The sequence below is a fragment of the Amphiprion ocellaris genome, chromosome 7 (assembly GCF_022539595.1).
Source record: "Amphiprion ocellaris isolate individual 3 ecotype Okinawa chromosome 7, ASM2253959v1, whole genome shotgun sequence".
In the NCBI taxonomy this organism is placed as follows: domain Eukaryota; kingdom Metazoa; phylum Chordata; class Actinopteri; family Pomacentridae; genus Amphiprion; species Amphiprion ocellaris.
Window position 1 is genome coordinate 30158278 of NC_072772.1, and position 21064 is coordinate 30179341.

At 41.1% G+C, this 21064-nt stretch overlaps 1 protein-coding gene across 15 annotated transcripts in view; it reads left to right on the forward strand.

The window, feature by feature from the left end:
* The window catches only part of tenm4 (teneurin transmembrane protein 4), a 155652-nt gene that overhangs the window by 94064 nt on the left and 40524 nt on the right, over positions 1 to 21064 (forward strand). For 10 of the 15 annotated variants that reach the window (XM_055012080.1, XM_023262741.3, XM_055012081.1 and 7 more), the window contains 6 exons: positions 3833 to 4018; positions 6477 to 6503; positions 9109 to 9255; positions 11348 to 11564; positions 16075 to 16194; positions 19624 to 19885. In XM_055012080.1, coding sequence (XP_054868055.1) covers positions 3833 to 4018; positions 6477 to 6503; positions 9109 to 9255; positions 11348 to 11564; positions 16075 to 16194; positions 19624 to 19885 — 959 coding nt within the window. The remainder of the gene's footprint in view (positions 1 to 3832; positions 4019 to 6476; positions 6504 to 9108; positions 9256 to 11347; positions 11565 to 16074; positions 16195 to 19623; positions 19886 to 21064) is intronic. The other 5 variants (XM_055012082.1, XM_055012083.1, XM_035944705.2 and 2 more) reach the window with 1 other exon arrangement.

The following is a 21064-nucleotide window of genomic DNA, read 5'->3' on the forward strand; positions in this document are numbered from 1 at the left end:
GTAAACATTGGAAAGATTCCCTGTCATAGGCCAGCGCTGATTTATCTTTGATTACCAAGTAGGAAAAAAATGGGCTACGGTCATGCACTTTTTTGTGTAGCTTTTTAAGGATAGAAAAGAAAGAATTGCACTTAAGAATTTAAATATAGTGTTATAAGAAAAAGAAACATAAATAAACTTTTGAGAGAGTAAGAAAAGAACTAACAAATAATATAATACTGCAGTTGAAGGTTTTCAAATATTATAAATTCTGTTTACTTAAATTTCTGAGCAAACAGCATTAGAGGAGTGATAAAACAGTTAACCCCAAGAGTTCATCCCCAAAATGAAGCTCAACTTGAAGGGTTTAGACACAGTTTCTAAGATTCAGCACTCATTGCAAATGGTGTAATATTTAAGTAACAGAACTTTGTTGCACTACTCTGATAAGGATGGTGTCCAAATTTAAATCAGATACAGTTCTAGATTTCTTTAGGCACTGTCTCAGAACTTTTCTAACAGCCCTTCTTTTATGTAGTAGATCTCTATTGCGTAATGTCCGATTTATCTATCCTCAACTTCTGACAAATATTCATCCCAATCTGTAAATGTTTCGCAATAGCTAGAATAATTTCTTATCTGTCAGTATTTTAAACTTAAATAGGTCAAAACTGACTACTAACAACAATGATGTGTAATCACCGTGACATTTCTATAAGTTTGTCTCTAATAATATTCTTGCCTTTTAGTCCAAATTTATTTCACTGCTTGATTCAATATAACTGGTAATTGCTACACTCCTCACAGAAGTAAACATTTGTGATTTTCTTTAAATAACACGGCTCACATAAAAGCTTCAATTATTCCTATTAATCATCAATCTGATGTCCGCAGCCAGTAATCGAATTCAGTTGATTTTGCTCTAAATGTATTTCTTTCACTAATGCGTTCATCCTGTGTTTCCACTTGGTTAACCGGCGGCTGCATGCATAGCGGGGATATTGTCAGAGACATGATCTAACACAAGTTAATGCTCTTTTTTGAATTCTGGCTTTCTTTTCATGGGTGCAAGGTTCACAGTTGATGATGGTTTTTTCTGCTCTGGAGGATTGTTTCATTTGTATGTATTTCGTCCATGGGGAATGCTCTCTTCTTGGTAGTCAGGAGTAGGATGAGCACAAGATACAGTTTTATAGCAAGAATGTGCCGTCTTGAGGTTCCAAGGATGAAAAAAAAAATCCTGTACAATATGGATTCAGCTCTGACAGCAGCCTGCCTGCTCACATTTACCAAAAAAGTATTTTACAGTAAATCCTCACTGAACTCACAGGTAGATTGCTAAAGAGTTGTCAAATGGAGGTATGTAACATCACCGACTTGCAGTGTTGGCAGATGCAAAAGGAAAAAGAAGTGTTTGCTTTTTTTTTGTCATTATACTACAAGCCAGTTGAAGAATTTTCCAATTTTCCACATGTATAAATGCTCATGTGTGGCTGTGTTTTCGTTTTATGGTTATTCTCTGCCAGATTAAAGCTTTCAGTAGTTCCATTTGAACAGGCTTCTGATGTGTTGATAATAAGTGCATCAGCTCTGTTTAGAGTCTGACACAAGCGCTGTCTTTTTTTAGCTGTTTTACTTTCGACAACGTAATTTGTATTCTACCAAATATTTCAGAAATGAGAATTTTCCAACAGCAGTCACTCAGATCCGTGAATCCCTTTATATTCCAAGCAGACACAATGACCTATTAGGTAATCCCAAGGATTTTGAGGGAAATGGGCAGTTAGTCTGAGTTTGCCTCGCAGAGAAAAAGCTCTGTAAATGATGATGAGTTGGCTCTTTATCCTCCTTTATCCTGTTCATTGTAGAGCTTTCTATGGTCTAATACAACACTAAGCTTGGTGGTGGGGTGGTACAGCTTGCAGCCTATAACCTTGCAGACTGAGGGAAGAAAAAGATGGAAAGCTTTCAATATATCTTTCAAGATTCTTTAATCCCCCCCTCCCCAATACTTTAAAGTCACAAACTCATTTTCTCTTGTGGGTTTAGAACAGTGGAACCTAGGTGTGCACAGTTGGTAGCAATGCTGTTACCAGCCATAAAACAATGCCTGAGGTTTTATGTCCTTTAATATGTGTGTTTTTATGCCATTTTTGCCATTCTCCCACCCAGAGGAAAGTTTGTTTACACGGTCCTTTAGTGCAAATGGTAACGGCCACCATGGGAATGGGGGTATTTCTCACTGTGGACTCCTCTGGCCACGGATAATGAGGGTTTGCCTGCAGGCTGTAATTGCATCTTTATCACGTTAAAGGTTTCTCCTTTGTTCCAAGTGAACAGTTGCCTCGCAGTCAGTGTGAGTCTGTTTTCTCTGACCACTATGCATTCTAATAACTCTGAAGATGAACTGCTACGGTCTGTTTTGTTGTTTTCATTTTTTTTTTCCAACATACATGCTAATGAGATCACTCAGGATCTCCATTATGTTAATCAGCACCTCCCATTTATCTATAATGCTGTTTTTAGATGATGTAGAAAGCATAGTTCCACAGGAAATAGTATTTTAAAAATGATTTATGAGTCGACCTCTGAGACTAAATGCTATTCTGATATTTTATGTTTGCATGTGCATTAATTTGTGTTTGTTTGTGTGTCAAAGCAGTCGTTAGGGTACTAATTCAAATGCTGCTGGCAAGCTTTACGTATGGATCAAAAGTCAAATATAAAATTACTATTTTCGTAGTTTGTGCTGAGCTGTAATTAGCAGGGGAGAGTGATTTATTTTTTTTAAAAAAGCTTTATAAGCTGCTAATGTCATGTTATGGTTTGTGGCTGAAAATACCACTCAGATTAAATTTGTAACAATGACAAAATAGGCACTGTAAAGGCAATAATTGACTTATTAAAATATTTTACCTCCCGTTTGGTCCCCTGTGGTCACATTTGAACTGGCTTGGCTAATAAGCCACGAATACATGGCAATTGTTCATCGTTGCCCATACCACTAAGCCCCTTTTATTACAGAATGGTTAATAAAGAGGTTAACATTTCAATGAGAGTCATAAGTAATCTGTCAGTGTTTAATTTCTTTCAGCTTTCAGCTTGTCATACTCTCCCTTGAGTTCATGAGACGTGGGTAATGTCCCAGGCTCTATCACACCCAGCCAGGGAGGTCTTTCAGCTGCCACACAATAGCGTCAGCCAAGCTTTACTGTGGTTCAGTCTCCTGCTTCCATGAGTGTACTTCTTCCTGTGGTGCACAGCACTTAGAGGGAATCAAAACAGCGTATTGACATCCTATGTCTTGAATCATTCTGTGGAGTTTTACCTCTTCACTGTAGCCTATAGCAGAGCATGTGGCAAAGCTGTGAACACAGCACGGGCAAGAAAGGAAATAACATTTACAGTTTAATCAAAATGGTAATTCTGATGTTGTTGCCATGTCTGCAACAAGTTCCAGCTGTGCACTTTTTTCCCCTCTTTACCCTCCTTTGTAGCACAAAGAGGTGAATTTACAAAGACTAGAAGAGGCAAGGAAAAGAATAAGTCTGCTAAGGCCGCCACAATCCTTGTCTTTTCTTGGTAATGGACTTATTAGATTTGTATTGTCAAAAAGGATTGCCCCTTATGAGGTGCAGGAATTTCTTTTCAGTTGCCATCAGACAAGGTAGTGGAGCGTGGCCGCCTTTTGTTGACAATAACTTCTGGATTTGTCTTTTTTTCACCCTTGTTGCCTTGTCCCGTCACCGCCTTGTCTTCCCTTTCCATCCCACGTCCACCCCCCTCTTCTTCCTTTCTGTCTGTCTTCCCCCACGCTCTTTATTGTCTTTTTCTATGTCCCTGTCTCCCACAGAGATTTGTGCAGCGGACTGTGGTGGCCATGGCATTTGTGTTTCGGGCACCTGCCGCTGTGACGACGGCTGGATGGGCACTGGGTGTGACCAGAGGGCGTGTCACCCACGCTGCAACGAACATGGCACTTGCAAGGACGGCAAATGTGAATGCAGTCCGGGTTGGAATGGCGAGCACTGCACTATTGGTAGGATGGGAAGAGGTTTTGGTTTGGGTGGGGATACGCTGTGTGTGTGTATGTCTGTGTGTTTGGGAGGCCAACAAAGGCGTAGGCTGACATTCTGCCTGCGTATGTATGAAGCTCTGGGTGTGAGGGGAAGGGTCCAGTCGGAGAAGAGAGGGAAAAGCATGCTTAATTGAATTTGTGAAACTTGGTAAAGCATGAACAGGTTTACTCAAGGATCTGAGGCTTGCCTTCATGCATTTTAATGTGGGAATGTGCTAAGGTGTCCTTTCATTTTACTCATCCTTTTCCTCATCTCTTTCTTTGCTCCCTTTCCATTTACAATTAATTTCAAATGCTGACATGTGAGTCATTGTGAGCAGGTCAACCACCGCTTTTTGCTCGACGTTTATACTAACAATTGTTCTTCTCTAAACACACACAGAAGTTAAGTTTTCAGGGCCTTGACTGAATGTCAAGAGCTTTCTTGAAAACCTTGGCTCACTTAAACCTATACAAAGTTTTGACTGAGTTTTGGTTGTGTTGCCAGAGACTAAAACCATTAAGTGCTGTGAGTTCTGTAGCGGTTTTCATAATCTTTTTGCACAATATGCCAGTAGTGGTTCGTGGGTTGATAATGTTGGCTCTTTTTATTTCTGTAAAAATCCCTTCCAGAGAGAATAACTGAGAGGTCGAAGGAGCTAACTGAACTTTGCGAAATGTGCAGAACACTTAAGATTAAAAATGTACTTTCAGTATGTTCCCTTTGTTGGAGTTCCTGAAAAGGTGGTTAACCATTTTTTGCCATCAGGAACTGGTGGCTGCAGTAAATGTAAATGTTATAATACAGCCAAGGTGTTTTTATATCCAAGCAGTAGTTGACCTCTGTTTGCGGCCTGTATGCTGTTTGAAATGCCGACTGCCAAAAGGATGGCATGAAGATATGTCTAGTTATGGTGATGGATGTTCTGAGGTTTGACAGTTTCATTGTTAAAGTGTAACTTGAGCTCATTTAGACAAGTGTTTTAACACAGTTAGTTTCATGATATTCAATGCCATCGCTGTCAAACCTCCTCTAAACATCAGACACTATCCAGAGGATATGCTGTGTGATGCCTGCTTTGCAAGATTGCAACTTTAGCATTGTGTGTCCCTGTGTGTGCGTCAGTTTCCTTTTCTTGTCTTGTCTTTTCTTCTCTTCTATTGCTTCATTTCATTGGTGGGAAGCCACTGAATGCTTTCACACAAGTATTGCACTTGCAATTTTGAGATACTCGTCCTTTACTTGAGTATTTCCTATTCATTTCCTTTCACTGTGTTTCCTTGAATGTTGTAGCCATACCAAATGCATATACATTCTTGTAGGTTAAACTAGCCAGAATGTTTGTTAAAATAAGCTCCCCAGTGTCCAGCATTGAGTTAGTGTTATAGTTACCAGCATAATAATGCAAGGAAAAGACCAGCCCCTTCTTTGTTGGCAGATGCCACTGAACATGGTGGCTCACATATTATCGTTCTATGATACAACCACTCAAGCGTCAGACAGGAAGTGGGAACACAATGGCCATCTCTTCCCCCTCTGCCGCAGTGGTTCAGTGAATAGAAATTTCACACATTTGAGTCAAAAGGAAGATGGGACAAAACTTGAGAATGCGTAAAGGTGGGAGCTTTATTTTGTATTCAAATGGAAGATAATTTTTCTCACAGTATTCTCATGCATATGTCGAAGCAGAGCTGCCCCAGTACAGAGCCTTGACTCGGTTTGTGAATGTTTTATACGCTGGCCTTACATTATTGATGGGACTTTTATAAGTGCCATATTGAGATCCCCGCTCGACAAGAATATTCCTCAGTGTCATCCATTAAAAAGCCAAAGATCTCAGTTTAAATCAATTTTCATTATTGAGAGTTCTGCGTTGGCCCCCAGCCCCATGCTGTGGAGCCTGGGAGGTCCGATTCGGCCCCACCGTTGGCAAAGCCTCCAGTGACCTCGTCGTCTGCAGAGGTGTTTCAAGATTAAAAGCGCTTTTTGTTCAACATCCTGACCTCCTGTGCGATATTGCTGAAGAGATTTAGAGGCGGTAATATGTGCATCAATCATGTTGCTTTTGAAATACTCCCCTGAGATATCCTGCCGATCCCAGCGGTTAATAAATAGGGACAGATTGAAATGTTCTTTCTGAACATTTCACTTTTTTATCCTCTCTCGCTCTCTCTCGCTTCTTTCTGTGTGTCGCTCTCCCTTATTCATTCTCTTTCTCCGTGTACCACAATTTCTCCTGTCTTTTTTCCACCTTCATCCCTCTCCTCTGTGTTGGATCGTATTTGTTGTGCTGCTTGTAATGCATGCCTTGTAATGCCTCATGACTGCATTTCTTTCCTTTTTTTCCAGTAATGTAAACTAACACATTGCCTTGCTGTCCTGTCATGGAAGTGGCACTGTTCAAACCTCCCTTATATGTCCTGTCTTTTATCTCCCAAGCTCACTATCTGGATAAGGTAGTGAAAGGTATGGCATTCCTCCTTCCTTCTATTTTGCCCTCCTCCCATTGTATCTCCAGCCAGCATTAACAAATCATGCACACACACCATGCTCTTCCCCTACATTGACATATGCAAACACTACGCACCCCTTGTTGCCCCAAACAACCCATTCTAAAGATCCCCCCACCTCCCATCAACTTTTTGCCATATTGTCACACAGTAAATCTCCACTTAGCACTTTCGCACCTGGTGACTCAAATTATCTCTTTACGTGTTGGATATTTGGTTTGTGTGCACCTTGCCTTCTCAATAGGGGGATGTTGGTAAAGGGGCTTCATAACCTGTGACATGCATTATGGATGAGTGTGCAGCTGTGAGCAGGGCCTGATAGGTGCTGAGGCCGCATCCTCTCTAATTAAAAGAGTTCATGGTCTGCTTGGTGCAGGGCAAGCAGGGGGTGGAGGCTCCGCTTCAACCCTGCCTCTCTTGCCTGCAGCACCCCCTCTCACTCTCTCTGTGTCCTTGGTAATGGACCACCTGGCATGAGAGCGGCTGCCAGAGGACTTCTTCGAACACTTGCAGCCTCACGTTTGGAGCAGTTTCAGGGAGACTTGGGTAGGGCTCAGCAGGGGCTCCACTCTGAAAGGGCTGCCAATTGAGTTGAATGTGTGCCAACAGAGAGTGGATCTTTATTTATCCTTGTAATAAACATTCTGAGCTTACTAATCATCTGTCTCCACTGGTCTAACCAGAGTTGTTTTGTCCGTTTGCTCAATAAAAGGACGACTAATGCCCAAACGTGTCTAGGAGGCAAGACACTTTCTAATGGCATTAGACTTCAATAGTGAATCCCCTCTTGCAGGGAAGACGAGAAGAAAATGTGCGTGGGATTATTTATGTTTCCAACCATTTTCATGAAAAATACTGCAATTGTCACTTCAACAGCATCATTTAATAGCCCTGCGTCTTGTCTTGTTTACTTATATTTACTTCCATTCTAAGAAGCTGTTCACAGTTCAACAAAAACCTGGCTGCAATTGAGAATGCACAGTTGTAGGTCTCTCGTCTTGTTTAATAATCTTTCCCTGACCTGACAGTCAGTTTCGTAAATATATACATTTTATTATTTTACTTTTAACCTTTTCTAACAATAAAATATTATATATGACTTTCTGTATGAGATAAATCAATGACGGACGGGAGCCACAGAAAGGTCGAGGGTATTATTTGGCAGTATTTTGTGAGTTGTTCTAATAATTTAAAATGTATTTTTGCTTTTGGGGCTTTTTAAAAAATAATTACATGGAATACAGGTGCAACAGTAAGCATAAATGTGAATTTTCTATCGATCTGTGGCTGCACTATGACTCATGCAACAACTAACATGCAACTGATGCATCACTCGGCTAACCATGTGATGTACGCATCTATTCTTGACATTAATTCTACCTTCTATCTTTCTTAATACCTACCCCTGTTTCCATGTCTTCCATTACCCGAAATACTTGTTTCACTCACCACACCTGTACCTCTTCTTCTCTTCTCTCTCTCGTCCTCCCACTCCTATTCTCTCTGTGTGATGTAAGAGCATACAGTAGAGACAGCTGCCCCGGTCTCTTTAGTTGATAAAGTGGGTCAGCTTAGCATTCTCTCTATCAAGGCAGCTTGCTAACAACACAAACTGTGACAGACTTGTGCATTTGATATCTTGAGATTTTACCCCGTGCCACGGCGAGGGGATATCAATCATAAGGTAACAGATAAATGTCAAACAGCCATTGAAAAATGGGAAAGATAATCCTGTGATCTATGCCCGTCTGAAGACCTGTCCAAAGACAAACAGTGGAATGCTTCACCTGTCGTTCTGCTCCAGCCTGATTTTAACTCCCCTGAGGTCTTTACCCAGGAACACATTTAGTGCAAGCAAAGCCCACCTCTGCAGAATTCCACTGAGCTTGGCCTTATTCACTTTGTACAAGAGTATTTTATTTTGCCTTGTTCTTCTTCTAATGACAAAACACACATTCCTCCCTGAAGGGATAATTTTATTGATTGCTAAGAAAAGTCTGAAAATAATTTATCAAATAATAATATAGACCTTTTTTTTTCTCAATAAGCAACACAGCTCATTCATTTGTGCTGAAGACAGTAGCACTAGTACTATAATCATAATAATGGTCAAAATGCAAAATTACATAAAAGCAGATCCAATTATGTGTAGCAATACAAGCATATACACCACTGCTCTCATAACCCAGCTGCAGTAGCATAGACATACAGGAGGCCAATCTACTGTAGTAATGAGGGAATATTGATTTAGAAGATCCCTCTTATCTGATTTTACTGCAAAGGGATATTAGAAGCTTCACAAAAGGTGTATCAAATTAATCAACTTCGGCTGAGGGTCATTATTGCCACCCTCCATTTCAAATCTTAACATGACTTTAGTCTGTTGCTACCAGAAAAATATTAACAGTAAACCACTGTCATCAACAAGGCCATATTTTTGCCATTGTCTCATTGTTGGTGTTTGTTCTGAAATAATATACGGTGTTTATCTGTTCCCCATTAAAACTGCTGTATTTGATACTCTCTACCAACCTTTGTCTTTGTCCCTTTTTGTTACACAGAGGGCTGTCCTGGTTTGTGCAATGGAAATGGTAGGTGCACTCTGGGTAACAATGGCTGGTACTGTGTGTGCCAGCTGGGCTGGAGGGGCACTGGCTGTGACACCTCTATGGAAACTGCCTGCAGTGATGTCAAGGACAACGATGGAGGTAAAATCACAAACAACACACTGCAATGCCTTCTGACAGTGATCAGGCATCAACAGGGACTCTTAACCAGACATGATATGACTATAAAATTAAGCAGCTTTGTTCTTGAGAATACACTATACCTGCTATATGCTTTCCAGACTAGGTTGTACTCTTATACAGGTGAGGATGAGGAATGGCTTCCAGCCAGTCACCTGGACAACAGGTTTTTTATTATAAAGTAGAGTACCTGGCCCCAGGCCTTGAACATTCGGTGGCCCCAGGAGGAAGACTATGCTCTGCCCTCTAACTAGCCCTGAGCTGAGCCAGGCACACACACAGATCCAGCCAGGGGGCTGCACCGTTCTTTAGGCCAAGTGGGAGACGTGACTTCCTTTCTTCCAGACCTCATTCTGGCTTGAGCTATGCGCTACCATCCCTTATTTATGCAGGGGCTGTTTTTCTTCCCATCACTGTACAGGGACCACACAGACCTCAATGGCAAAGCAGTGTGCTTCTGGGGATTTGACTGACTCCTGACAGTAGGGTTTATTTTTATCACCCATCTGGCCAGATAGGCCCCTGAAAGCAAAGGGTAGGGAGTCGAATGACCCACTTCAGCAAAGTAAAGTGCGCTACACAGCAGCTCTTTCTGTCTTGTGTTATTTTATCTAAATTACAGAAAGAGAACCACGAGCAGTGCTGGAGGTGTTCAAATGGTCTCTGGACTGAGCTGTACATAAATTGGCTGCAGTTGTGTAGTAAAAAACGAGTCAAAATGAATAATGCCATCCCTTGGGGCAAGCTGGTAGCCTAATGGTTATGGCACATACTACATAACGTCAACATCCATGATTCGAATCCGTTCCTGCCGGACATCTGTAGATGTCATACATCCGCCTCCCTCCCCTCCTTTCTTGTCTGCTTCCACTACTACCATCAAACACTGGTGTGGATACCCAAAGAATAATGCCCTTTTGGGGTTAAGTTAAGTTTTAGGCACTTTGAGTGTATGAAAGGCTGACTTCCCTTCAAGACTGATAGATGTCTAATAGGACTATCGGGTCAGAACTGGCAGAGACAGACTCTTTTGTGGACTTTATAGAAAACTTCAAACTTATTCGTAGAGAACTTTTAATGCATTATAGTGCAGTTTCACATGCTTGACAGATGACTTACAAGCCAATCACTTGTAGCCATAAAGCCATTCATCTCATGTGGAAGCAAAGCTAAGTGAATCACTTATGCACAAAAACACAAGAACTTGGGTGCCGAAAAAGTACGCAGCAGGTGCTCTGACCTCACTTGTCTGGTGAGCTATAATTTAACACAAGGCAATTTGTTTAACAAAGGTCTGGAGAGTGTCTGCAGACAGCAGTGCTTGAGTATGTATGGTGGAAGTTCCTTGTAGTTTTGGAGCTGTATTACTGCAATTGGAGTTGGGAATGTGGTGAGAATAAGTGATCTCCTGAGTGCTGAAACTAATTCTTATCCATCATCGTGCATCATCAGGGAGTCATCTTAGTGGCCCCAGCATCATCCTGCTGCATGACAATGATCCCAAACATACAGCCAAAGTCATAAAGAACTTTTAGTGACAGGAACAGGGAGCTTTGCTAGAGATTGTACCACCCCCACAGCACCCCGATTTCAGTATGGTGAAGTCAGTCTTGGATTGCATAAAGATAGAGGTGCTATTTAGACAGACTAAGAGAGAAGAGCTATGAACAGTTGTTGGGGTCAGCTGACCAATCATGTGCCTTGAAAAACTGCACAAGTGTGGCTAGGAGACTTAGTGCTGTTTCAAAAGTATATTATTTTGACAGAAAATATTGATTTGAATGGGTTTATTGCACTTTTTATTGAGGTAATTGAAAAATAAAAACTATTTATGTTGCTATTTTTAAGGCATATTCTCACCTAACAGTATATTTATTTGTGCATAAAGCCTACAAACTTAGAAAATACTGTCTATGATTAGTTTCTTTTGCCAGGTGTGTGTCCAGACTGTTGTTTCATGAGCCAGTGTGTGTGTGTGTGTGTGTGTGTGTGTGTGTGTGTGTGTGTGTGTGTGTGTGTGTGTGTGTGTGTGTGACTTGTTTGACCTTGTCAGATGGCCTGGTGGACTGCATGGATCCAGACTGCTGTCTGCAGGCAACCTGTCACACCACCTCTCTGTGTGTGGGCTCCCCGGATCCCCTGGACATCATCCAAGAGACACAGATGTCCTCTACACAGAGCAACCTGCAGACTTTCTACGACCGGGTGCGATTCCTGGTGGGCAGGGAGAGCACCCACGCCATCCCTGGAGCCAATCCCTTCGACGGCAAGTGAGTGACTTGTACACTACTCCCACCAGACATCACCCAGTGTCAACCAGACAAAAGCTGTTCATCTGCTAGGAAGGGATTTTAGACATCAATATTAGATTGAATTTGCTTTTTTTCTCCTCCACCATTTGTCATTTCTGCTTAAGATTGTCGTGAGATTATTCTCCGTTAGTCAAATCTGTCAAGCTATTAATTGTTACCCTGTTGATCTCAAAAGCGATTTGCATTATAGCTTCCATAACTGCTTTAGTTAATGACATTTCAGGTGCAGGCATATATACGTCACATTTACTTTTGCTGTGGTTTTTGCATTGACACATCTTGGCAAATGTGAAATATTTGCTTTTTTAAAAAAAAATCCAGACCAAAATGTTTATGCAAGAGAAAGAGAGGCAGCTATAGTCAGTGCTGGAAGCTGAAATGGGCAGAGACTGTTGGCGTGCGAAGCTTGAAAGATGATGGACAGATGATGATGGACAAACATAGAATGTGGCAAGAAGCAAGCAGCATTCCCAAGCAAGAAAGGCATCTCATATTCATGTATTGTGATTACTTTTACTGTAATCCATCTGAGACCCACTCCCAGAGGCAGAGCTCATGACACCCCAACCGTGGAATTTGAGACCCTTTCATATCAGGCAGGATAGCAGTCAAAGTCCCATAAGATTCCCTGCTTTGGTTTCCCTTTGTCTCCTTCTCTTGCCATCTTTAATCACTTGTGAGGCTTTGTCACTTATTTGCATCTCACTTGCTTATGTATCTCTCTCATCTTGGCTTATTATACTGGTGACACAAACAGACAACAGTCAAAATAAATTCTGAAAAACATAAGGTTGAGAATAGTTGAAATATTTTTTTCCTGGTTAAAAAAAAAGAAAAAAATTATAGAACTGTGTCAAATTGGGGCTTGCTATTTGTTTTTTGTTCTAGTACTTTTTTAGGAAATGATAGCAGAAGGTCATGCTTTCAGAAATCACTATTTTTAGTTCGGCAGAGCTGTTGCTTCGTATTTTTTTTAAGAGAAAGTTGATTTCAAAGTGTTGCTGCTCAAGCAAGATGATTTCCTTTAGTAGACTTTGCAATATAACACATCTTAGTCGTTGATGCTTGCTAACCTATGAAAATGATGCTTGTAAGTCAAATGCTGTCCATCTTTCCTCATTGTAAAGAGTAAAACTGCTCAAATTCTGCGTGTTGCTGTTTTATGACTTATTTACGGGTGCAGGATGTTCAGACATCAGTAGTCAATCCGTTTGGAAAAAAAGAGAAAAATCTATATGAATTGCGTCAGCAGTCTTCACACTCAGACTCGGCCTGATTTTTAAACTTTGGTGGGAGTGTCAGCTGATACTCGAGAAAAGCCGTGTGACATTTTCCCTCATTGACATTTTTCTGGCTTTCAAGAACCACTCAACATTTTGCAGTTCTTCACTGGACAGAGGAAGAGGCGTAGAGGGTTGAGTAATACTCTTGTCTCTCTCACAAGATGCCGCCATAAATAAGTAAAATGAAGAATCCAGAGATGAGCTGCAAGATTGGAGGCCTGAGCTCACCTAAAAATATCAGCGATAATCTATTATTCATGCTTGGTATTCATTCCCCACCCACTGACAGATATGAGCAGTTATGACAGGGGTCTCTGGGCTTCAGATGAGCCTTACAGGCATGGTCTCAGCATCTTCCTTCCTGATATGCCTGCCCTGGTCACCCGATCATCTCTCTATTGATCCCCTAACCACTTCCTCATGCTAGTAGACATGTTGGACTGCTATTTCTGATGTTTCCCACCACAAAAAGCTGCAAAGGTGCCACTGAATAAAGCATCTGCCACTGCATAAAACGTCTTGATTCTCCACCCTGACACATAATACAAGAGACTGCCGAGGCCCAGCAGTGGATGCTGACCAGAATAGTAAACAGGGACTTTGTCTATAGAACAATTTGGGCAAAGATTGATAGCTGGCTTGTAATAGCAAGGCAGAATATATTTGCTTCATTTACAGGCTTGGGCTTCTATTATTTTAGTTAAAACTCTTATATCAGCATTAGGCCGTACATTTTCTGTAATAATTTTCTGTCTAGCAGCAATTATAGATTTGGAGAGCTCAAAATTTACGTTGACGTCTCTTCAAGTTACAGTCTTTAACATGCTGTAAAACATAAAGAGGGAAAGAAGGGCTTCAGTGACATGCTTACATTTTCAGCCCTATAATCAAGTAATTTGCGTGGGTAATCATGTTTGTGTTGCCTCTGTCTTAATGGTACTATTTATTAGCCTTGCTCATTGAAAGTTCTCTATACTTAAGTGTGGCATGTACTTTTTAGTGTGTCTGAAATACTGCTGTGAGGAAGCAGTGGGGTTTTCTCTCAATTGCATGCCGATAAAAGGGGTATTTTCACATTTTTCGACAGATTTATTGTCAGTAACTGCTGCATGTCTACAACATTGTGTCACTTTTTTTCTCCATCAAAGGTTGTTTAGTTTCATTTAAAGTTTAATTTGTCTTTTAGAGTGATGTAACCACCTCTGGTGAAAGAGGCAGTTTGTGCTAAATTAATATACCAGTAGAATTTTTCATGAAACATGATTACAACTAATTAAAACTGCACCCCTTCTTCTCTCGCCATGCCATCCAAAAAACACATCTAACAGCAATCTTGATTTACACCCTCAGTTATAAAAGTTAAATATAGATTTTTTTTTTCCCTGGTATAATATCAAGTGGAATAGTTCAAGGCTTGTTGAAGTTCATCATGTCAAAGGTACAGGCGAGGTGTCAGTAAATCCACCCCAACACTCGACTAGACTAAGCCTTGTAATCCATAATCCTGAAAGAACGTAAACCAGAGATGATTTCAAGTCCAGGGGCTTCACCTGTTTATTTTTCACTACATGTCCTCCATTGCCCTCTGCGGATGATGTATGATAAACTGGAGGTTGGAGATATTGCAAAGCCCCTTTCCACTTTTGTGAATCCCCTTGGACTTGTGAAATCTCGCATAGAGGGGAAGTTTCCGCAATGAATTCTTCATGCTTCCTTCGCTGCTCTTTCTTTCTCTTGTATTTGATGTCAATATTTAAATCATTTGTCTTGACAGCGAGGAATCATCTTCCCATGTGGTTCACAGAGGCAGGAAGGAGATAGTTCCAATTTCACAGCTCCATCTGAAGAAAATGTGGATGATTGCCTCTTCAAACAAGACTCTAAAATAAACTATCGCCTTGAATGATTAATCATAGCCAGCCAGGCCAGTGCTCAGTTAACTTTAGCAGAAATTCTATGTAAATCCATCCAGATAGATCTTTGGGTATGTGTCCGCGGATTCGGAACAGTATCTCCTTGCTTGTTTACAGTGCAGTAGTGGGCAGCCAAGGTCTTCTGAAGGAGACCTGGCCTAATTAACATAAAACTGGGTTCCTGGGGACTAGGATAGTGTGGGGTGAATGATCTTGCCTCTGGTAAGGACATGTTGAGGGCAGCTACTAACACGCTAGTGTTAATTGTTTCCAGTGCGTGGCAGTGTTTAAGACCCAAATGTATTAAAAATAGCCATGGTCTAATGAAGAAGTGGCAGTAAGGCATTTGTTAGGGGACCAGTTTTTTGCAAACGACGACAGAAACTATGGCTGACCATGAGTTGGGCCTTGATAATGACGAGGGCGGGCGTCGACGAGGGAGATGTGATACAGCAAGGTCCAAACTCATCAGTTCAGTAAGATTAGGAGGTGAATTTGGATGACTTCCCACTATTGATTGGTGGGGACTGATGATCAGATCTAATTTATGCATCTTCTGGAGACCTGATGTCAGTCTGGAAATCTGTTGAGGTCTTGATAATCAGCCAAGCAAGTCTTGCAATCTGCAGTCCTATTATTTCCCTCTCTTGCATTCTGTAATGGAAAAGATAAATCCTCTTTTTTTTAATTAGATCAAAAGCAAAGTAAAGCTTCCTTATCTCATTATCCTACCATTCTGGATAGAAAACCCCTCAGAGACATCCTAGGAGGTGTTGGTTTGCTCTGTTTCAGTTATGGCTGTTTCATTTTATTGTGTACAGTATTTCTTTTTGATAACATCCGCACTCCCTACTCCACTGATCTTGTGAATTTCTGTAGCTGCAAGGAAGAAATGCTATACTTTAGATTTCTATTACTGCTGTGTACATTGAATCACCAATAGGTGCACCTGTACAATACGGTGCTATCCAATATCCTAACCCTAATCCTACAAAAGATATTTCTTTGTCAAACTTAGAACTGACAAAACTCAACATTTTCAGGGTTGTTGATTCATCTCTACAGTGCTTTTTGACTTTTTGTGATGTTAGGTTTGACTACTTGTATGTTTTTATTCATTTCTATTTGCGTATTTGAGGGAGAACAACAGTATACAGTTGTCAGTATATAAAAAAAACACAATATAATGTAAATAATGTAGGTCCATTGTTTTTCTTCTGTCTTTGGTCTGAAAGTGTTTCATTATTGCTGTTTTTTCTCACTCCTATGCAGCCATGCTTGTGTCATTCGTGGGCAAGTAGTGACCTCGGATGGAACGCCATTAGTTGGAGTCAACATCAGTTTCATCAACAACCCATCATACGGTTACACAATCACCAGGCAAGATGGAAGGTAAGAGTCTGCTTGTTTTTGTATGCCACCACACATGCAGCAAGAAACAAGTGATGCAACACAAAGCCACTAATCGCTACCTAAATATATTGTGCAGAGATGTGACAATGATATTTATATTATCGTCAAATGCTGAGTTTTAGCTGAATCCTAATGAAGGGAGGAAAAAACACAGTTGCCACAGCAAACTGTGCCGGCATTGATCTGCTTGTGCTTTCATTTGGTCCAATTTTGGAGTTCTCGGCTCAATTCCCAGAGAAATCAAACAAAGCCCTTCTGGTACACTCATAAGTTATGCTTCAGTAGCAGCAGGGAGGGGAAAGAATAAAATATGCCAATTCAAAGCATCTCGCTGGAGCTACAAAACATAGTGCGAATGGACATTACTTATATGACAATGGAAGATTTAGACAGATAAGTGACACATCAAGGTTTAGATCACAGATTTGCTATTTTTTTGCTTTGCATATGTATCCTCACTTAATATAAATGTGCCATATATAGTGAAAAATTGGTCCTGACTCTAACAATAATTAATTATGCAGTTGAAAATGATGTCCATATAGTAATATATACTAATGTATGGATGGATTATTTCCAGTGTCTTCCTTCTCAAAAAGCCAGAGACATAAACTCATCATCCAGCTTCTTGTTCTTTCACCACTAGAACCTCTTTAGAGAAAGATAAATTGTGATGTGTTCTGCATCAGCTAGTGGAAAAAGTCTGAGTTCTCTGTGTGGCTTTCATTGAGCAACTCTGTTCAAGCTGCTTTGGCATTTGTTAGAGTTTCTCAGAGAAATCCACACAAAAACCTCAGACTGATTTAAATGTGTTGCTTGGAGTGAAAGAGAAAGACCGCAGAGGGAAAGAAAAACTAATAATTTAGTTTTCTTTTCTGAGTGTAGTTTTTGGGTCTGATTTCACAAGCATACAGTACACACCCACAACCTCCAATATGCTGGTATCTCTCATAGTAGTCAGTGTCAGTGAGACCTTGTGGCAAGCCAAGCCCCTCTATCACAGCGCAGCATGAATTGGTGTTTGCTCTCCAAGCCCCACTTCTTCCTGACACTTTTATCAGTCACTGACACTCTAAAGGCCCACATCTTTGCCGCCGGTTTGATCTTGATCTTCCTGCTTCCCCTCATTCCTTCCATCTGCCTGTCGTTGTCCTCCTCCTCTTTTTCCTTTTACAAAAATCTCTCATTTCAACCTCATCATCTTCACCTTCTTCACTTATTTCATCTGCTCTCCATCCCGTCACGCCTTCCCTCCTCTAATCTCCCGCTGCCCTTAAGCCTTTCCTTTCTGGGCACTACTCTTTGACTTATTTCCTGTGCTTTCCTCAAGACCAGGTCTCATGTCCTTTCTACTGCACTGACTTCCCTCATCTCTATCATTTTCCCATTTATGCGTGTCCCATTTTTCTTATGCATCACTCTGTTTTTTTTTCTCTGCGACCCTCTATACTCTTTTCTCCCTTCCAGCATATGTGTAAACACTACTCCATCTCCCAGGTTCCCCTGTAAACATGCCCAGTCTCCTGCAACTCCCCTGCAATCACTGTAAACAGGCTCAGTGCAGCGTGAAATCAGAAATGCACCTGTTCAGCCACTTAGAAATGGGAAAGCTGTCTCAACTCATTTTTATGATGTGTTCTTTATTGTCCAAGGGCTTAGTTTTTGAAATTACCTTTTCCACTATCTTGGAAAGTTTTCTGGCCTAAACAAAAAAGGTTAGTTACTTTACAGCTGTGTAGCCATTTTCTGATCAGCTGAGCAATGAGACAGAGCCTTTCCCTTTTATGCTTTTCTCCAATAATGAGTAAAATGCCGGCATGGCTTTTAGCTCATTACATTATTAGGTGCTTGCACCTCTATAGAGGCCATGATATATATGCATGGAAAGTCCTGTGTACACAAGACTACTTGGAAGTTTGTCCGAAGCATTTCACTTGGATTTATTATATTTTTATGTTTTTATGTCCTCATTCATTCTTACCAAGTTTTTGCTGTGCCCTTGACTTACTTTCACATCAGGTAGATATCATCCAGTTCATTATAAATATACATTGGTTTGCAAATGATTATGTATAATTTATATGAGGCATGCCACATTCGTTGGCAAGGTTAACTCTCTGAGCTTGATGTATTTCCTGAGGGCACAAGCAAGCAAGGCTGTTGTAGGTAACTTAATAAGTTTTGTCACATGGCTTAAGGCTGTTGTCGTGATTGATAAGAGCCAGTGAATCCCTTCATTGATTGGCTGCACTGCCCATGGGTATCTGTCCAGAAGTGTTTTGAGTGTGCTTAGCCTGAACCTGCCAGGTGTCATGCAAATTGGCTGCATGGCTACTGACAGATCACGGCTGCACATGAGTAGCACTGTAACAGCTCTGCTCTGCAGCCTCTGGCCTGCTGGAGAAGCTCCCTCGGCTCATACCCAGCCAAGGGCAAAGCACCAAGGGCGGAACAAGCCATTGTTTATCACCATAGCCAATCAGATGTTTACCCTCAAGGGAAGTTAGACTGAGCAGATTCTTTATATAGTAGCTTGAACCAAGAGGGAGATTGCCTAGTTTAGAGGTCACTATTTGGACCTGCTTCCTTACCTGTAATTTGGAAAAGCGGCTTCCCGTGCGAGGATGCGGCCCTGTCCCAGGGGCCTGTAGGTGACCAGGTGCTAATTGGCTCTTAGAGAGAAATGACAAGAGCTGCAGAAATCCACTGCAGGTGCAGGCATGCTGTTGTCACCATGCAGCAGCAAGAGATGATGACTTTGCCAAAGTGCAGCCTGTTTACTGAGACACACTCGGGTCAGACCAGAGGCAGAAACCCTTTAATGCAACAGCAGATGGGATTGCATTGCAGGGCTTTTAGACTGATGTTAGAGTGGACAGCCTTCGTCTAAGAGATCAATAAAGAAGTGGCGGCTGCCTCCATCCTGCAGCACAAACCTCCCTCCCTCACATATAAATGTGAGCACATGAGCAATGCATTACGCACATATATGGTTGAAACAGTGAAGCCTGAAATCAGCTATTTTACACTGTTCAAATAAAATATTCAGATTATAATACTTAAGAGATGTGCTTTCAACATTGTGATCAATAATCCTATTGTATTTTCAGCTTTCGTGGGCCTGAAAGATAACGCTAAATTATAAACAGCACTGTTTCCTTAAAGACTTCAGTTATTAAAAGATGAATTTATTACAGTATGCCTGTTATAGCAACACTCAAACAGAAAATGCGAAATATTTATTATATTTACAATAAAATGTGGCATGGTTTAATCCTCAACACACAAATAATTACAAGCATTGCTATTGTGAATTTTTGCTGTATTTATTTAAAAAAATACATAATTCATCTTCAAAGCATGTGAATTCAATCGTCCTCTCTGACACTGTGCACGTCTGTGTTCCAGTTTTGACTTGGTGACCAATGGGGGTATTGCCATAGCCCTGCGCTTTGAGCGCGCTCCATTCATCACCCAGGAGCACACTCTGTGGTTGCCATGGGGACGTTTCTTTGTCATGGATACCATCGTCATGCGGCATGAGGAGAATGACATCCCTAGCTGTGACCTCAGCAGCTTTACCAGGCCCATCCCCGTGGTGTCCCCAGCTCCGCTCACTGCATTCGCTGGCACCTGTGCTGAAAGGGGGACCGTCGTACCTGAAATCCAGGTGACAATCTTCCCCCTACCCTCTTTACTCTCCCACAGGTTATAATCTGCATGGGTCTCTAATGCAAGTGATTCATGACAAACAGCTGGAAGAGCCTCTGAAGACTATTCATCAAGTACAAGTGTAATAGCAACTCTGTCTCGTGGCAGTGCTGTGATTTTATCTCTCTAGTTTAGTTTGTAGAATTCGGGCAATTTACAATGTGCATTGTGCTGTCTCGCTGCAGAGGGATGATTATACCTTGCACACAGAAATCAATCTGGACATTTTGGGTAGTAGTCTCCCACATTAGGTGTACAAGGACCACTGGAAAATTTTTGCTCCCACATTTTACAATAATATATATAATTATCAATATTTTATTGTCAGTCTACATGTGTTTGTGTCTTGTTGGGCTTCTGTGTGCAGCTGAATCTGTAGCTAGTCTACGTCTAGCAGGCATCTCTGTGCTCTTCTCTCATTACTTTACCTCCCAGTTTGCTACATAAGATTGATGGCATATCATTGAATTTAGTACGCGGTTCAGTCTATTTATAGTAGCTTTGTCTTTGCTATTCCTTGAGCTCCAAGAGCAGCATGCAGGGCCATCATTCCATTTACTCTTGTAAAGAAGGATTCTCATCAACTAAGCACAAATAGCTGCTCTCTAGGAACGTTTAAAAATAAATATATCATAAATGACATGTCCTCTGACCAATGTCGCTTTGAGTAGCTGATCTAATTGTTACTCTACATCTTTTTTCATACTGTGGAGACAGACTACAAGAGGTGATTTAATTATACTAAAGAGAAGTTGGTCAACCAAACCAGTGTTGCTGACCCTTGATCCTAAATGTCAGCACTGTACATTCTCTTAGTGCTGACCTACTGTTGTATCATCAGAGGTTACAGGTCTGACCTCAGTAGAAATTTCCTAAGGCAAAGACATTGCCTCTTACTAAACTAAGTTTTATTACTCTATATATTATTGGACTGTGCAGACTCTGCGCTCAAGGACACCCTTGTGATTCCATTGTCATATGGATTGCAGGGAAGACTATTTTCCTAATGAAGGACTTGCTATTATTAAATCAGTTATGAAAAATACTCAATGGAGTGCTTAATGAAGAAATCCTTCATCTGGTGCCATGTAACACATGAGCATAATTGTCCTCTAACTAGTGTTTCAAATATCCCCTT